Source organism: Danio rerio, chromosome 6 (genome assembly GCF_052040795.2).
Source record: "Danio rerio strain M-AB ecotype USA chromosome 6, GRCz13ab, whole genome shotgun sequence".
NCBI lineage: Eukaryota > Metazoa > Chordata > Actinopteri > Cypriniformes > Danionidae > Danio > Danio rerio.
In genome coordinates this window covers 19589667-19602835 of record NC_141026.1, presented here as the reverse complement: position 1 = coordinate 19602835, position 13169 = coordinate 19589667, and the positions used below count along the sequence as shown (strand labels likewise).

Genomic DNA, 13169 nt, shown 5'->3' with positions numbered 1-13169 from the left:
ATTTTTTTTCATTTTTTGGGGAGTTTTTACATTTAATTTTGAGTAAAAAATATATTTCGACAAATAGTTTTAATCTTAGTTTTAATTTTTGTAGGAATGGGTCTTGACTACAGCGGTTCGAACTATAATTCTGCCAAATGGCTAAAAAGTTATTAGCATGGTGGTGAAAATTGTACATTTCTAGTCAAACTGTTTTTCTGCACTCTTGTGGAAGAGCGTTGCAATTATGTGATTGTATTGTATTTGAAGATGGAGCAATTAAGTGTTAATGTTAAATCAAAAGTAAATCACATAATACTTGAAAATGAAATGATTCAAAAGTGCTGTATGTAAGTTTTTGACTCTTCTAAAGCATAAAAAATACCATAGTATGTTTGCTGATATTTAAGAAACATGCTAAGTCAGGGGTGTCCTAACTCAGTCCTGGAGGGCTGATGTCCTGGAGAATTTAGCTCCAACTCTAATCAATGACACCTGAATCAGCTAGTCAAGCTCTTACTAGAAATACTATAAATTTCCAGGTGTGCTGAGGCAAGTTGGAGCTAAACGCAGCAGGACACCGGCCCTTCAGGACCGGGTTTGGACACCCCTAAGTGAAAATTCTTATCTGAAAAACCATGCTAAAGTCAGTTAATCTGCTTTGAAAATGTCCGTTACAAGCCTGAACACTGTCTTTGTTTTGGTCCCTTTAACCCGCTCAATGGCATCCATTTTCCTAAAACTTAATCATATATGATTTATGAGCTGTTTCCCTCATGGTGACCAAAAAGTGTCACTGTCAAAACTTACTGGTATTGCTATACTTTTAGTCCCCACAGGGGGGTGAACACACATTCAAATTCAATGACCAATATAGACTTGACAGCAGTAATGGAAGGGACTTTTAGCGTCATAGCACAACAACACACTATAACCTTTTTGTATTTACCATTTACATGCAGAGGCACAGGTCTTGTTTACAAAGAGAATGGAGGCAGTGATGGCTGAGGAGTTTGGAGAGGCTACATTAGAGACAGAAGTGAGTCTGGAGTCTGGAGAGGTGCAGTGGATGAGACAGGGGGTAGTGATCCAGCCGGGACCCAAACATAAACTCTCTCAGAATGGCTGTAAACGCATCTTGACCATTACTAATCTCAGCCTGTCCGATCGAGGCACCTATCGATGTGAGACCCTCCATGACCGCACACAGGTCAAACTCAATGTGGAGCGTAAGTGACCAGGAACATTAGTAACAATCTCTTATGTCAAACAAATTAATACATTTTCTTCAATATCAATTTGTATTCATTTTTTATAAATACTATTTATTAATTTTCTGCAGTCTAATTGAGCTCTGTTACTATTTAAAGCGAGAAAGATTGCCATACGCAAAGGGATGATGGACGTTGAGACATTTGAGAGAGAGACAGCGTCCTTCGAGGTGGAACTTTCTCACACTGATGTGGAGGGTGTGTGGCAGAAAGATGGTCTGCGTATCAAACCAAATAATAACTGGCGTGTTAGTTCCAATGGACGAGTACATGGCCTCACACTCTCCAACCTCACAATGGAGGATACGGGAAGCATTGTCTTTTCTGCAGAGGGACTGAGAAATACTGCCAGACTGGTAGTCAAAGGTGGGTATATAAACAAGAAAATGAACATGAAGGCTTATCGGGCACCTTGAACACTGAAAAAAAAGAAACACACATAAAAAAAATGTAAATCAATTTGATGTCAGTTGACTACATTGATGTCAAAATGACATCACATTGACATTAAACATTGACATCAAAAAACACGTCATGCCAATGTTAGATGTCATTTTAATCATAAAGGTAGTTTACATGCGTAGGGATACAAAATTTGTCACTTTGAACTGAATCTTTCAGGCTAATAAAACTTTTCTTATATTATAATACTTTTCCTGTCAATAGTTTGATGGTCAAAAGGGCACCATTGTGTGGATGTCAAATGGACGTCAAGATTTTGACATCTAACCAGGGTTCTTACCGGTGCTGGAAATCCTGGAAAATGCTTGATTTTTAATACAGTGTTTTCAAGGCTAGGAAAGTGCTTGAATTTTGGACTTGCAGGGCTCGAAATTGCGACAGTTTTAGTTGCATATGTTTCAGAAATCTTATCTATACAAGCTCAAAATATATATTTTTGTGTAAATATTCATTCTGCGTAATGGTCTCCTAAATACGCACAAGCAGTGAACATTTTGCAATGAAAACTGGTCACATGGCAACATTTTTATGCACTCTCACAAATGCAGCCCTTAGAAATTTAAACGCATCGCTAAGAAATAGTTTAAAACAGTTGACTTATAACTTATTTGCATACGTCATCTTAATAGCAGTAAGGGTCTTTTCATGAGCTGCAATATTAGCTCAATCTTAGTGAATGCAAGCCCTTTTGCGATGGTGGACACGCTGCAGTTGCACGACTGACAACATTGTGACGATTAAATGAAGGATTAAGTAGAACATCTTGTGATTAAATTGTGTGGCAAACGCTGTTACCTGCAAACTCCATCCTTCAGGCTTTATAGTGAATGGCTCGGACCCATAATGATTTCATTTGTTACATGAATTTTGAATAGCAAGGCACATGAAATCTCATGAACGACTGGTCATAAAAGTCTGGTACTACACCTAAACACGATCTGACTGTAAGAAACTTAAAAAGATACTTTACCCATCATTTTTGGTGAACTATCCCAATAAATCCATACTTCAAAGTATTCAAGAATTTAAGTTAAAATGTCATATTGTGTTTTTTAAAATAGCACAATGGACTTAAACATGAAAATGTACATACAGCATAAATAAACGTAATTTACCGTGGTTGTTAGGTGCTTGAAAAGTATAAAAATGCACCTTGAAAGTGCTTGAAAAATGCAGGAATTTGAAGTTGGAAAAGGTGTAAGAACCCTGTCAAGCTCATATGCATTTTTAACATCTATTTTTGTTGTTTTGACATCAAGATGACCGCTGGACAATGATGCATCTGATTCAGATTAAGTTTATATGGTATTCATATTTGTCACATAATTGAAAAGGCAACAAGTATTGTTCTTTTATTTTTTAGAAACACCAGTAGCAATCTTTAAGAAGTTGTCTGATGTCAGAATTGAGGAGGAATCTTCAGTCGTTTTGGAGTGCGAGTTGTCTAGGCCAAATGTGGATGTCAGATGGCAAAAGGTACTTCTGCATAATAAAACAAACAAAGGTATATTTCATGAAGATATTATTTCAGTCTTCTGAACTAAGATGTTGTCTCTTTGGAATGATTGACAGAATGGGATAGAGCTCAAATCCAGTAAGACTTTAAGGATTTATTCCATGGGACGCAAGCGCTGTTTGCAGATCTTGGAATGCAGCATCAGTGACTCAGGTCTTTATACTTGTGAAATAGGTGACCTCAGCACTTCCTGCAAACTTGAGGTCTACGGTAAGCCTATAAAACTTTAGCATTTAACAGTTTACTGTGCTTATTGGAAACTAAAAATTTGCATATTACAGTATGTATTACAAAGGATTTTAGTAGAGAATTAAAGAATTGAAAAATAGAGAATTTCCCTCTTACTTTATTTCCTGCCCTGAACTCAATAATGAAAAAGCTCACTGCACCCTGTTTACTTCACATAAATCTAAAGAAAATTATGCTACCAGTGGTTAATTACCATGGAAAGTTATCTTAGATTACTTAAAGTTTACTCTTAAACTGATGCCACTTATTTTATTGTTAATGCCAAATGTGATGATTAATCAGTGTCAATATTTTGTTTTTATAAATATTTTTGACTTTGTATCTCTAATCAAAAATTAGAATTAGATATTTATAATATAATTCACTTACGCCAGTCATATTTCTACTTTTACCCTGTTGCTCATTTTTCAAAAAGAAACTCTTATTAAATTAATAATAAATAAAAAAAACTCACTCTTAAAAACATCTTAATATGATCCTAAAAGTCTATTACAACTTCACATTCCAATTTTAAGAACCCACATTTGTACTTTCTCTAAATTATTTTCAGAACATGAATTAGAACTCATAACTGGCTTGGAGGATCTTTGGATTAAGGAAGACCAGAATGCTGTTTTTATGTGTGAACTTTCCATGGAAGATATGCCTGGTGAATGGTACAAAAATGGCAGCAGGATACGCCCCACTTCCACTATCAAAACTCGTACTGAGGGTGAGGATAAATTGGAAAAAAGGAAAAGAAATCTGTACATAGAAAGTTGGTATATTAGCAAAAACAATACCAGGCTTTTCAATCCTTAAAAAAATATTTTTGGTTTACTATTTTAACAGGCACAAAGCACTTCCTGCTTATATGCAATGTAAAAGCAGAAGATTCTGGAGAAATCAAGTTTGTTTCCAAACAAGTGGAGTCAGTTGCCTGCCTTGAGGTTGAAGGTACTGCATAAAATAATTAACTTAATAACTGAATAATTTTTTATGACTACTTGAGGAAACCAACAAATCCTTTCTATATCTCTTTTTGCAGAACTTCCTGTAAGCATCGTCCGTCCCCTGAGAGATCGTACAGCACTGGAAAAACACAGAGTTATTCTAGAATGCACTGTATCATCCCCAAATTGTGATGTTACCTGGTACAGAGAGAATGAAGAGCTGGAATCCACAGAGCATATGGAAATAATACAAGAAGGCTGTTACCACAAACTCGTCATCCAGCAGGTGGCACTGGAGGATGAAGGAACTTATAGTATTGAGGTTGGGGAGCATACGTCCATAGCCAAGCTGATGGTGGAAGGTGAGAGTTCTATAAAAGTTCAATAAAAATTGAAAATTAGAATATAACTTAAGACCAATACAAAGAAAGGATTTCCAAAGGAAATGCAAAATTTACTTTCATCAGAGAAGGTAACTTCCGAGCACTTAGCAGCAGTCCAGTCTTTAGCCCAGGCGAGATGCTTCATTCACTGTTGTTTAAGGGTGGCTTGACAAAAGTAATATGACAGCTGAAACCCATGTCTTGCATACGCCTATGCGCAGTGGTTCTTAAAGCACTGACACCAGCTGCAGTCCACTCTTTGTGAATCTCCCCAACTTTTTTGAATGGGTTTTGTTTCACAATTATCTCCAAGAAGTGGTTATCCCTATTGCATGTACACTTTTTTTCTACCACATATTTTCCTTGACTTCACCTCTCTAATAACATGCTTGGACACAGGTCTGTGAAAAGCCAACCTCTTTTGCAATGACATTTTGTGTCTTGTCTTCCTTGTGTAAGGTGTCAATGACCTTTTGGACAACTGTCAAATCACCTGTCTTCCCCATGATTGAGTAGCCCACAGGACTAGACTGAGAGACATTTTAAGACCTTTGCAGGTGTTTTGAGTTAATTAGCTGATTAGATTGTGGCACCAGGTGTCTTCAATACTGAACTTTTTCACAATATTCAAATTTTCTAAGAGACTGGATTTTGGGTTTTCATCAGTTGTCATCAAAATCATCAAAATTAAAAGAAGTAAACACTTGAAATATATTAGTCTGTGTGAAATGAATGTATACATTACACAAGTTTCACTTCTTGAATGGAATTAATTAAATAAATCAACTTTTTGAAGATATTCTAATTACATGATCAACACCAGTACATATTCACCTTATTCTCCGCCGACGAGTGGGTGCTGCCATTTGAATCTTTTTGGCTTGAGACTTCCGGTCTCATTCAATTCCATTCATTTTTAGACATTAAAAACTGCTCATTACGCTGCTTGATGTTGCAATTTGATATTTTCTTGTTATATTATTCTTCTTGGTCTGTATAGTCATGCAAACATTTGTTTGTAGAGCAAGTAGTTTGACCATTTTCTGCCGTTTATTATTCCTAGTCATTTCTCCCATAGGCGACTGAATCGGAAGTTCTAAGACAATCGCAAAAACAGGCGCACTTCCGCATTTTAGAATAAGGTCAATAAAGAGCAATTTTTTTTTGACCTATAGGGAAAGTCACCCCTTAGCTATTAAATATTTGTGTCAAATACAAAAAGGAACTAAATTGAACAATGTAAAAACGGCAAACCCAAAAATGTAGAAGAGAAATAATGTTGAAAACTGCAAACAGCCTGAAGGACGAGCCTTTAACTTAAACATTGGACGAAAATTAACTTTTAGTTTCAAAAAAAAAAAAAATTTAACATTAAATAAGCAATTAAATAAAATCTATCAGCTTGCATATTTGCAGGACACAGACACATGTGTATTTTTTTCCTGCAACTAACTGACCAACAAGGGGCGGCGTGGTGGTGCAGTAGGTAGTGCTGTCGCCTAACAGCAAGAAGGTCGCTGGTTTGAGCCTCAGCTGCGTCAGTTGGCATTTCTGTGTGGAGTTTGCATGTTCTCCCCTTGTTCGTGTGGGTTTCCTCCGGGTGCTCCGGTTTTCCCCACTGTTCAAAAACATGTGATACTGGTGAATTGGGTAGGCTAAATTGTCCGTATGTATGATTGTGTTTGGATGTTTTCCAGAGATGGCTTGCAGCTGGAGGGCATCCGCAACATAAAACATGTTCTGGATAAGTTGGCGGTTTCTTTCTGCTGTGGCGACCTCAGATTAATAAAGGGACTAAGCCGAAAAGAAAATTAATGAATGAATTACCGACCAAAAAAATCTCGGTTGACCAAGCCTTTTCTGGTGTGCATTTCCCAAACAACAATGTAACTCGCGGCTGAACTCTGATAGCATGATGCATCGTTTGAGAAAAGTACTATGTAGTGACGAGTGTTTCAAAAACCCGTAGTTTCTCTGTCGCAGATCCATCATTTGAACCACGTTAGTTATAACGTAAAATGCCCATAATGATGCTCTAAACAGTGTGGTAATAACTTTTTTTAGAGAAGAACCCCATCATTTCTTTGTGGAAATGATATTGTTTTACACGCACACACATTTAAAAAAAATCCAATGATATTTTTTGTTAAAAACTTGCACTCGCTTTTCATATTTATTGAAAAATATGTAAATGGCACATATAGGGCCTATGTTTCCTTTACAAATATAATTGAGAACATTACATATTTTAATCTATAAAACATAAAATCACTTACAAAAGCTAACACGTATTCTTATTTCATATACAAATCAAATAGATAAAAATTGAGGCTATTTATTAAGAATTTAAATTTAATATTTATTATTTACTAGGATATGAAAACAAATCCTACTTTAATAATAATATTAGTAATATTAAAGATGATGATGATGATGATGATGATGATGATTATTAAGTAGGATATTGTCCATTTATTTCTGATTATTGTCTATTATATATTATAAAGTCTATTTTTACAATTTGACACATGCAAGCCACTGCAGAAATGTTCTAACCAACAGGCCCATATCATGTACAGTACAGATACTTAATAAATAACTGCCTATAAACTAAAAGCATTAATTTATGCTATGTTTTTTGTTTTACAAGTTTTGAAGACGTAACATAAATTCAGCGTTTAATAGGTCACCTATAGCTTTTGTCATGAGCCATGACTGTGTTCAAAATGACAAATATTTTTAAAGTGCACTGCGAAGGAAGCGCAATTGTAAACATGAAGATCGCTAAAACTGAACTGTAAAAATACTTTGAAAGCAAATTACACCTAAGAGGGATGATTTTAATGTTTTTTTTTTTTTAATAATTCCAAGTTCTATTCCATATCAGAATGTTCTAAATAAATAGAGCTTACTGGGGATAACTGGAAATAGAACATAGCCAGGAATGTTTCTAACTACAGCTCGTAAGGTGTAGTTGCAAGCATACACATTTTGCCTCATATTTTGTGAATGTTCGTTGGAATGATGCATTTGGGAAACTCCAAATTAACAAACTATGTTTGTAACGATGGAACTTGCAACCTTAGTTGGCTTACGGTGGTTTTTGGAAATGAACCCCTGGTCAACTATTAACTAGTCGACTATGAGGGGGCAGTCCTAGTTATCAGTAAAGTCATTTTTATTTCTGGGTTAACTAACACTTTAATTTAGTTTGAAAAACTAAAAGAGACCTTCTTTTGTTTGACTTTACAGCCCAGTCTATCCTAGTGGTGAAGAATATAGAGGATGTGGAAGTGAGAGCTCCTGAAACAGCCTTCTTCCTGTGTGAGGTGTCAGTGGCACTCATCAAGCCTCCTGTCTGGACTTTGAATGGGGAGACTCTGCAGTCGGGGCCGAATGTTCGAATAGATAACCAAGGAACTGTACACAAACTGACATTCAAAACAACAAGTTCTGATATGAGTGGGACAGTCAAGTTTACCACAGGGAAAGCCAAGACTACTGCCAAACTGACAGTGCTGTAGAAAATTATCATGATTATCGCATAAAGGTGGATTAAATTACAATATAAATGGTGTGTGGTCGTATCTAGAGTTTAACTGTATATAAGTTCAATATATGAGCAATATCATAATCATAACAGTGCAATATGGCTGTATATCGGCGCTGGTGGGAGGCCTGCATTGGCTCGAGGCCACAGGCCGTGTTCCTTAGAGTCCCACCAGTGACAATATACAGCCATATCGCACTGCTACGAGTGTGATGTTGCGTTTATTCAACAGTTTGAAAGCATAAATGTGTATAAAAAATCAAATAAAACATGAACAGTCTCAAAAATCTTTTTGCGTGAGGAGCTACTTTCTTCGCCATTCATTCACATCTGCAGCTGACGTCAGAACAGCAGAAACAATTGCAAATTTTCTATCATCACTTAAGAGCTAGTATTTGAATGACTCTCTATGTCTAAAATTTTGACAAAAAAGGTCATTGTGCTCATATTTTAAGATCATAAGGCTGAACAGCATTAAATGCCATCAGTCTACAGAGATTTCCCAGTATTGCTCTGTTGCAATCGGGAGATCACAATAATTAACCCAGAAAAAGCCAAAGCAAACAGATTACTTTAGTATACAGCAATACAACATACAAAAAAATAGTTATAATGTCACTTACTGGTTTTATAATGATTTGATCAACTGTACTTTGAAAATTAAATTAAATCAAAAGGATTTATGCTGTCTTTGTCGCCATCTTGTGGCGGAATGTCAACCGTCTTTGCTCTGATCAATGAAAGGCTGATTGACACTGACACGCTGAATTAAAAATTAAATCCTTCAAATAAACTGCATACAGTTGCAATCTAAACAACTGTATTATGGCTTAAAAAATTCTCAAAAGGTGCATTATATTGTACAAACGCAGCAATATTTGTCAAACTGTAGTCAGTTTATTGATCTGCTGTCACTCTACATTGGCAGAGTAATACACAAGGGTGAAGATGCTGTTCAAGTTCTGATATTGTAGAATATTGCACGGCTATCAGCCAATCAGATTTGAGAACCAGACAGAACTGTTGTATAAATATCTATATTGTTCAAATATATGTTCAACTGTGACATAATAAAAAAGATGTAGACTGGCTACTACATACATTAGCTCCTTACTAAATAGAGAGAGAGAGAGAGAGAGAGAGAGAGAGAGAGAAAGAGAGAGAGAGAGAGAGAGAGAGATTGAAACTTGATGGCTGTCATCTCAATAGATATTGTATTGTATGTAACTCAATGGAAATGTATTAGGAAGTATCATTGTAAACTCAAGTTGGACAGTGAAAAGTTTGGGGAAAGTGAAAGTATTAAAATAGAGGAATGTTTCATTTTATTTGTATTTTTTAATGAATGTTGATAAAGACACAATAATGTTCTGTAAAATAAATAAATTAATAAAAAATATTAAAAAGGAAATAAAAGTCAGATGTCCATTTGTTTGAGGAATAATTAAAAGTAAATGTTGACTTGTTTTATTTTGAATTCTGTTGAAAGAAGAATGGATAAAAGTCCATCATTAAACACAAATGTTGCAAATGTTACAGTACTCATACCCAATTTTTACAAAAACAACATCAGGATGTTTAGTATGAAATTGTATTAAATGGTATGCTAAACACGGTATTACAAGATCTGAAAATATATAAATAAATGTAAACAAACATCTACCAGATTAATAACAATGACATAATATGCACACAAAGGAAAACTACTTTTGTTTTTACAGTTATGTTTTTTTTATATAAATAAACTTTGAATGATCTAAACACCAAAGCATAACCCGTCTTTAAACTTAAAATAAACTTAACAGTATTATAAGTGAGGGATGCTGTATATTTAAAACACTGACGAATCAGCATTTTACTCTGCAGACAAATTTGTGCACTTTCAAATTTCTCAGAAGAAAACAATTAATTTTTTTGTAATTTTATTCTTTTTGTATTACTGTATTCTTCTTTATAGACAGGTATATAACATCTTCTGTGTTCAAATTGATTCATTAGCAGTAACTGCACAAATGTGCACAAAATAATATCATACCTCTTTCATTAAAATCATCATCATCATCATCATTATTATCTAAAAACACTGTTCCAAAGTTATTTTAATCCTTTATTGCTCTTAATGTAATGTCTCACACCCTGGAAAAACTGTTATCAACCATCAACTACTTTTTTTGTGAGAAAGTGTCAAGTCGAAAATACTCATATTATTAATGTCAACAAGACTTTCCAGATTTTTTTCCCACTCTGAAAGAGTTTATATATATATAGAGTCCATGTCCCAATTCTATTGAAAGTCCTTTTATCTGTTCACTGAGTGGTGTACTTGGTAGGTGAGGCTGGAGATGAAGGTCCACCCTGGTAGACTCGAAGAATAACCTTATGTTTAGTAGCAGACTCTGCACATCTGCGCTGGTGCTCACCCATGAATTCTTTGAGACGAGTGGTAGTAAAAGTCAAGGTCTGTCGACGCAGCTTTTTCAGATATGAGTCATGAAGCCATGAATGATTGAGGCAGTCCTTAATAGTAGGCCGGCACCTGAAGAAAAAGTACATGAAATCAATCAAGTTATTGGGTTTAAAGTGTTCACCTCTTTACTCTCTGTAAAGAAATCAAACTTATTCTATATAAATGTTCAGTTCACCTTTATTTTCATATAGCTAAAACTCTGTGCTTGAAATAATATAAAAATAATATTGCTTAAAGTGCCTGCATTGTTGATTTTTCAAAATGACCTTTCATGCAGTGTGTAGCTCTGACTGAAAAAAAAAAAAACTTCCAGCTGAGTTTTAAGCCTTTGTAAAAATGATCACACCGGTGTGATTTGAATGTCCTCAACACACGTAATCACTGCTTAATTCAAAATTTATACCCCACTGTGGAGCATAAAAAGAGGCATGGTGTGCTTGCCATTTAAATACTCATAAATACTAACAAAACATTTAGGAATTTTAAAATGCATGCTGTTGTATAGAGAGGGAGACTGTGTGCTGCTGCTAGCTGAGCTGCATGCAATGATTTTATTATGCATCCCTACCCCTAACCCTCACAGTGACATCACTAGCTCCATTGAGTGCATTGTTTTGACACTGCATGTCTGAGAAACAGTCTCAACTTGCATACTGTATGTTAGTCTGCATCCAGATACTATTGGATGTCTATGGAGACAGCAATAATAATTATTTAAAAATTTAACTGGAATATGTGCTTTATTCCCATAAGATACACACTGTTTAGGTTAAAAGAGGTTTTAGTCTATTTTTCTCTCACTTAAACTCACACTAACTTTCATGTATTTTGGGAGAAAATTATGACAAACATATTCTGATTTGGCAGCTCCGACCTCTCCTGCAACATAGCAGCGCATGTCACTCGAAAAAATATAATTATTAAACTGTTTAAAAAGTCAAAATACATGTTCTTACACATAATATAATTAATTATAATGTTTGTCAACATCTTTAGAAAAGGGAACAAAGACACAAAAGATTATAGATGTATAGGGGTATTGGTGTCATGTGATAAACTTGACATATCACTATGGAAACTTCAAAACTTAAAAAAAAAAAAAAAAAAACTGCATTCTCAATAATGTCCACATTAAAATAAAACACATGCAGGGTGTCAGCAGGAGTATGAAATGTTTAAATCTGAAAGTGTACAATGCCTAAAGTGATCAATTGTCAAAAGAATTGACTCAGAGCAGTAATATTTTTTCCTTCAAATGAATCTTTATGCATCTAAATGAAACATCGCCTATCCACAGTGCATGCAGACTCTGGAAAACTCTGCGCACCTTCTACATCTCCGTTTAACTGGCTATAATGGCTTACATGCCATATGTGAAATCATTCATTTCATTTTTAATTAATACCGACTTTTTGTTGTTACTACTTGGAGTTCAAAAAAAGAATAGAACAAAATGCTGGTGTACAACTGCAGGATATTGAAGACCTTGACTACTGGATCATATATATTTGAATTGTGCTTGACCTATACAATATTATTGATACTAACCATGGATAGCTGTTCAATATCTTTTTCAAAAAAGTGGAGGCACTTTGGGACACCTTTGGGTAGAGCTTAGTTGAGTCAAACTTCGCTTCATGGATTTTGGCTTCTGTCAGTTGTGGGTCTTTGTCTTCGAAAGGATGTCTTCCACTGAGCCTATAGTTTAAACCAAGTTAAAATACAGTGTAAGGATATAATAGTTTAAAGGAAACATGTTAAATGTTTGTCTGGCAATAATATGTTTGCTGCTCTATCACACTTGTTTTTTTTTTAGTTTAAACAACCAATGGCTACCAAAGTGACATGTTTATACTGCCTGTCTAATCTCCAGGAAGGCAGTTAAGCTAGTTCTATTCAGAGAAGCCTCTGCTCTGCTATGTGGTGCTCACTTTTTACAATTCAGTCAATAACCTATGAATAAAATTTTCTAAAATAGTCTTGCGCAGCATTTCTCTTGTGCAGTGAGCTGTTGGTCAGTGTGATTCCACCAAGTAAAGCATGTTACTGGATCAACCTCTACAGTTAAAAGTGTTTTTAACATGATTCTGGTTGATCCTGGTGCAAACTTCCAATCAGATTTAGGGTATACATTTTTCAAGTTTAGGTTAACAGTAAAGCCTGGTTTATACTTCTGCGTCAAGTGACCGGCGTAACCCATGACGCATGCAAAGCGAGTGGCTGTGCATTTATACTTCTGCGCGCTGTCTCTGTTTCTCTGCATTAACACTTCCGAAACGCTAGTGGGCAGTGAGATGTAACTGTTCCTCTGTGTCGAGTTTCTTCGCGGCTGTTTTGCTTTTCCTGAACACTTCCGGGAT

General features: G+C 35.3%; 2 protein-coding genes and 1 long non-coding RNA gene across 17 annotated transcripts in view; 1 reads left to right on the top strand and 2 right to left on the bottom strand.

The window, feature by feature from the left end:
* obsl1a (obscurin like cytoskeletal adaptor 1a) overlaps positions 1-8631 on the top strand; it is a 30407-nt gene extending 21776 nt beyond the window's left edge. Inside the window, exons 17-25 of one of the 6 annotated variants that reach the window (XR_015492910.1) lie at positions 942-1208; positions 1350-1616; positions 3076-3188; positions 3285-3438; positions 4028-4189; positions 4309-4413; positions 4505-4771; positions 8045-8414; positions 8531-8631. Coding sequence is in view for 2 of the 6 variants with exons in the window: in XM_087256201.1 (XP_087112327.1) it covers positions 942-1208; positions 1350-1616; positions 3076-3188; positions 3285-3438; positions 4028-4189; positions 4309-4413; positions 4505-4771; positions 8045-8316 (1607 nt within the window). In the remaining 4 variants the exon portion in view is untranslated. 6 annotated transcript variants of the gene reach the window in all.
* The window catches only part of LOC147843476 (uncharacterized), a 756120-nt gene that overhangs the window by 597866 nt on the left and 145085 nt on the right, over positions 1-13169 (bottom strand). The gene's annotated exons all lie outside the window — the stretch shown is intronic.
* spega (striated muscle enriched protein kinase a) overlaps positions 9761-13169 on the bottom strand; it is a 70288-nt gene continuing 66879 nt past the window's right edge. For 9 of the 10 annotated variants that reach the window (XM_087255959.1, XM_087255963.1, XM_087255957.1 and 6 more), the window contains 2 exons: positions 12358-12507; positions 9794-10878 (listed from right to left, as the gene is read on the bottom strand). In XM_087255959.1, coding sequence (XP_087112085.1) covers positions 10650-10878; positions 12358-12507 — 379 coding nt within the window. In that variant the 3' untranslated portion in view covers positions 9794-10649. 10 annotated transcript variants of the gene reach the window in all.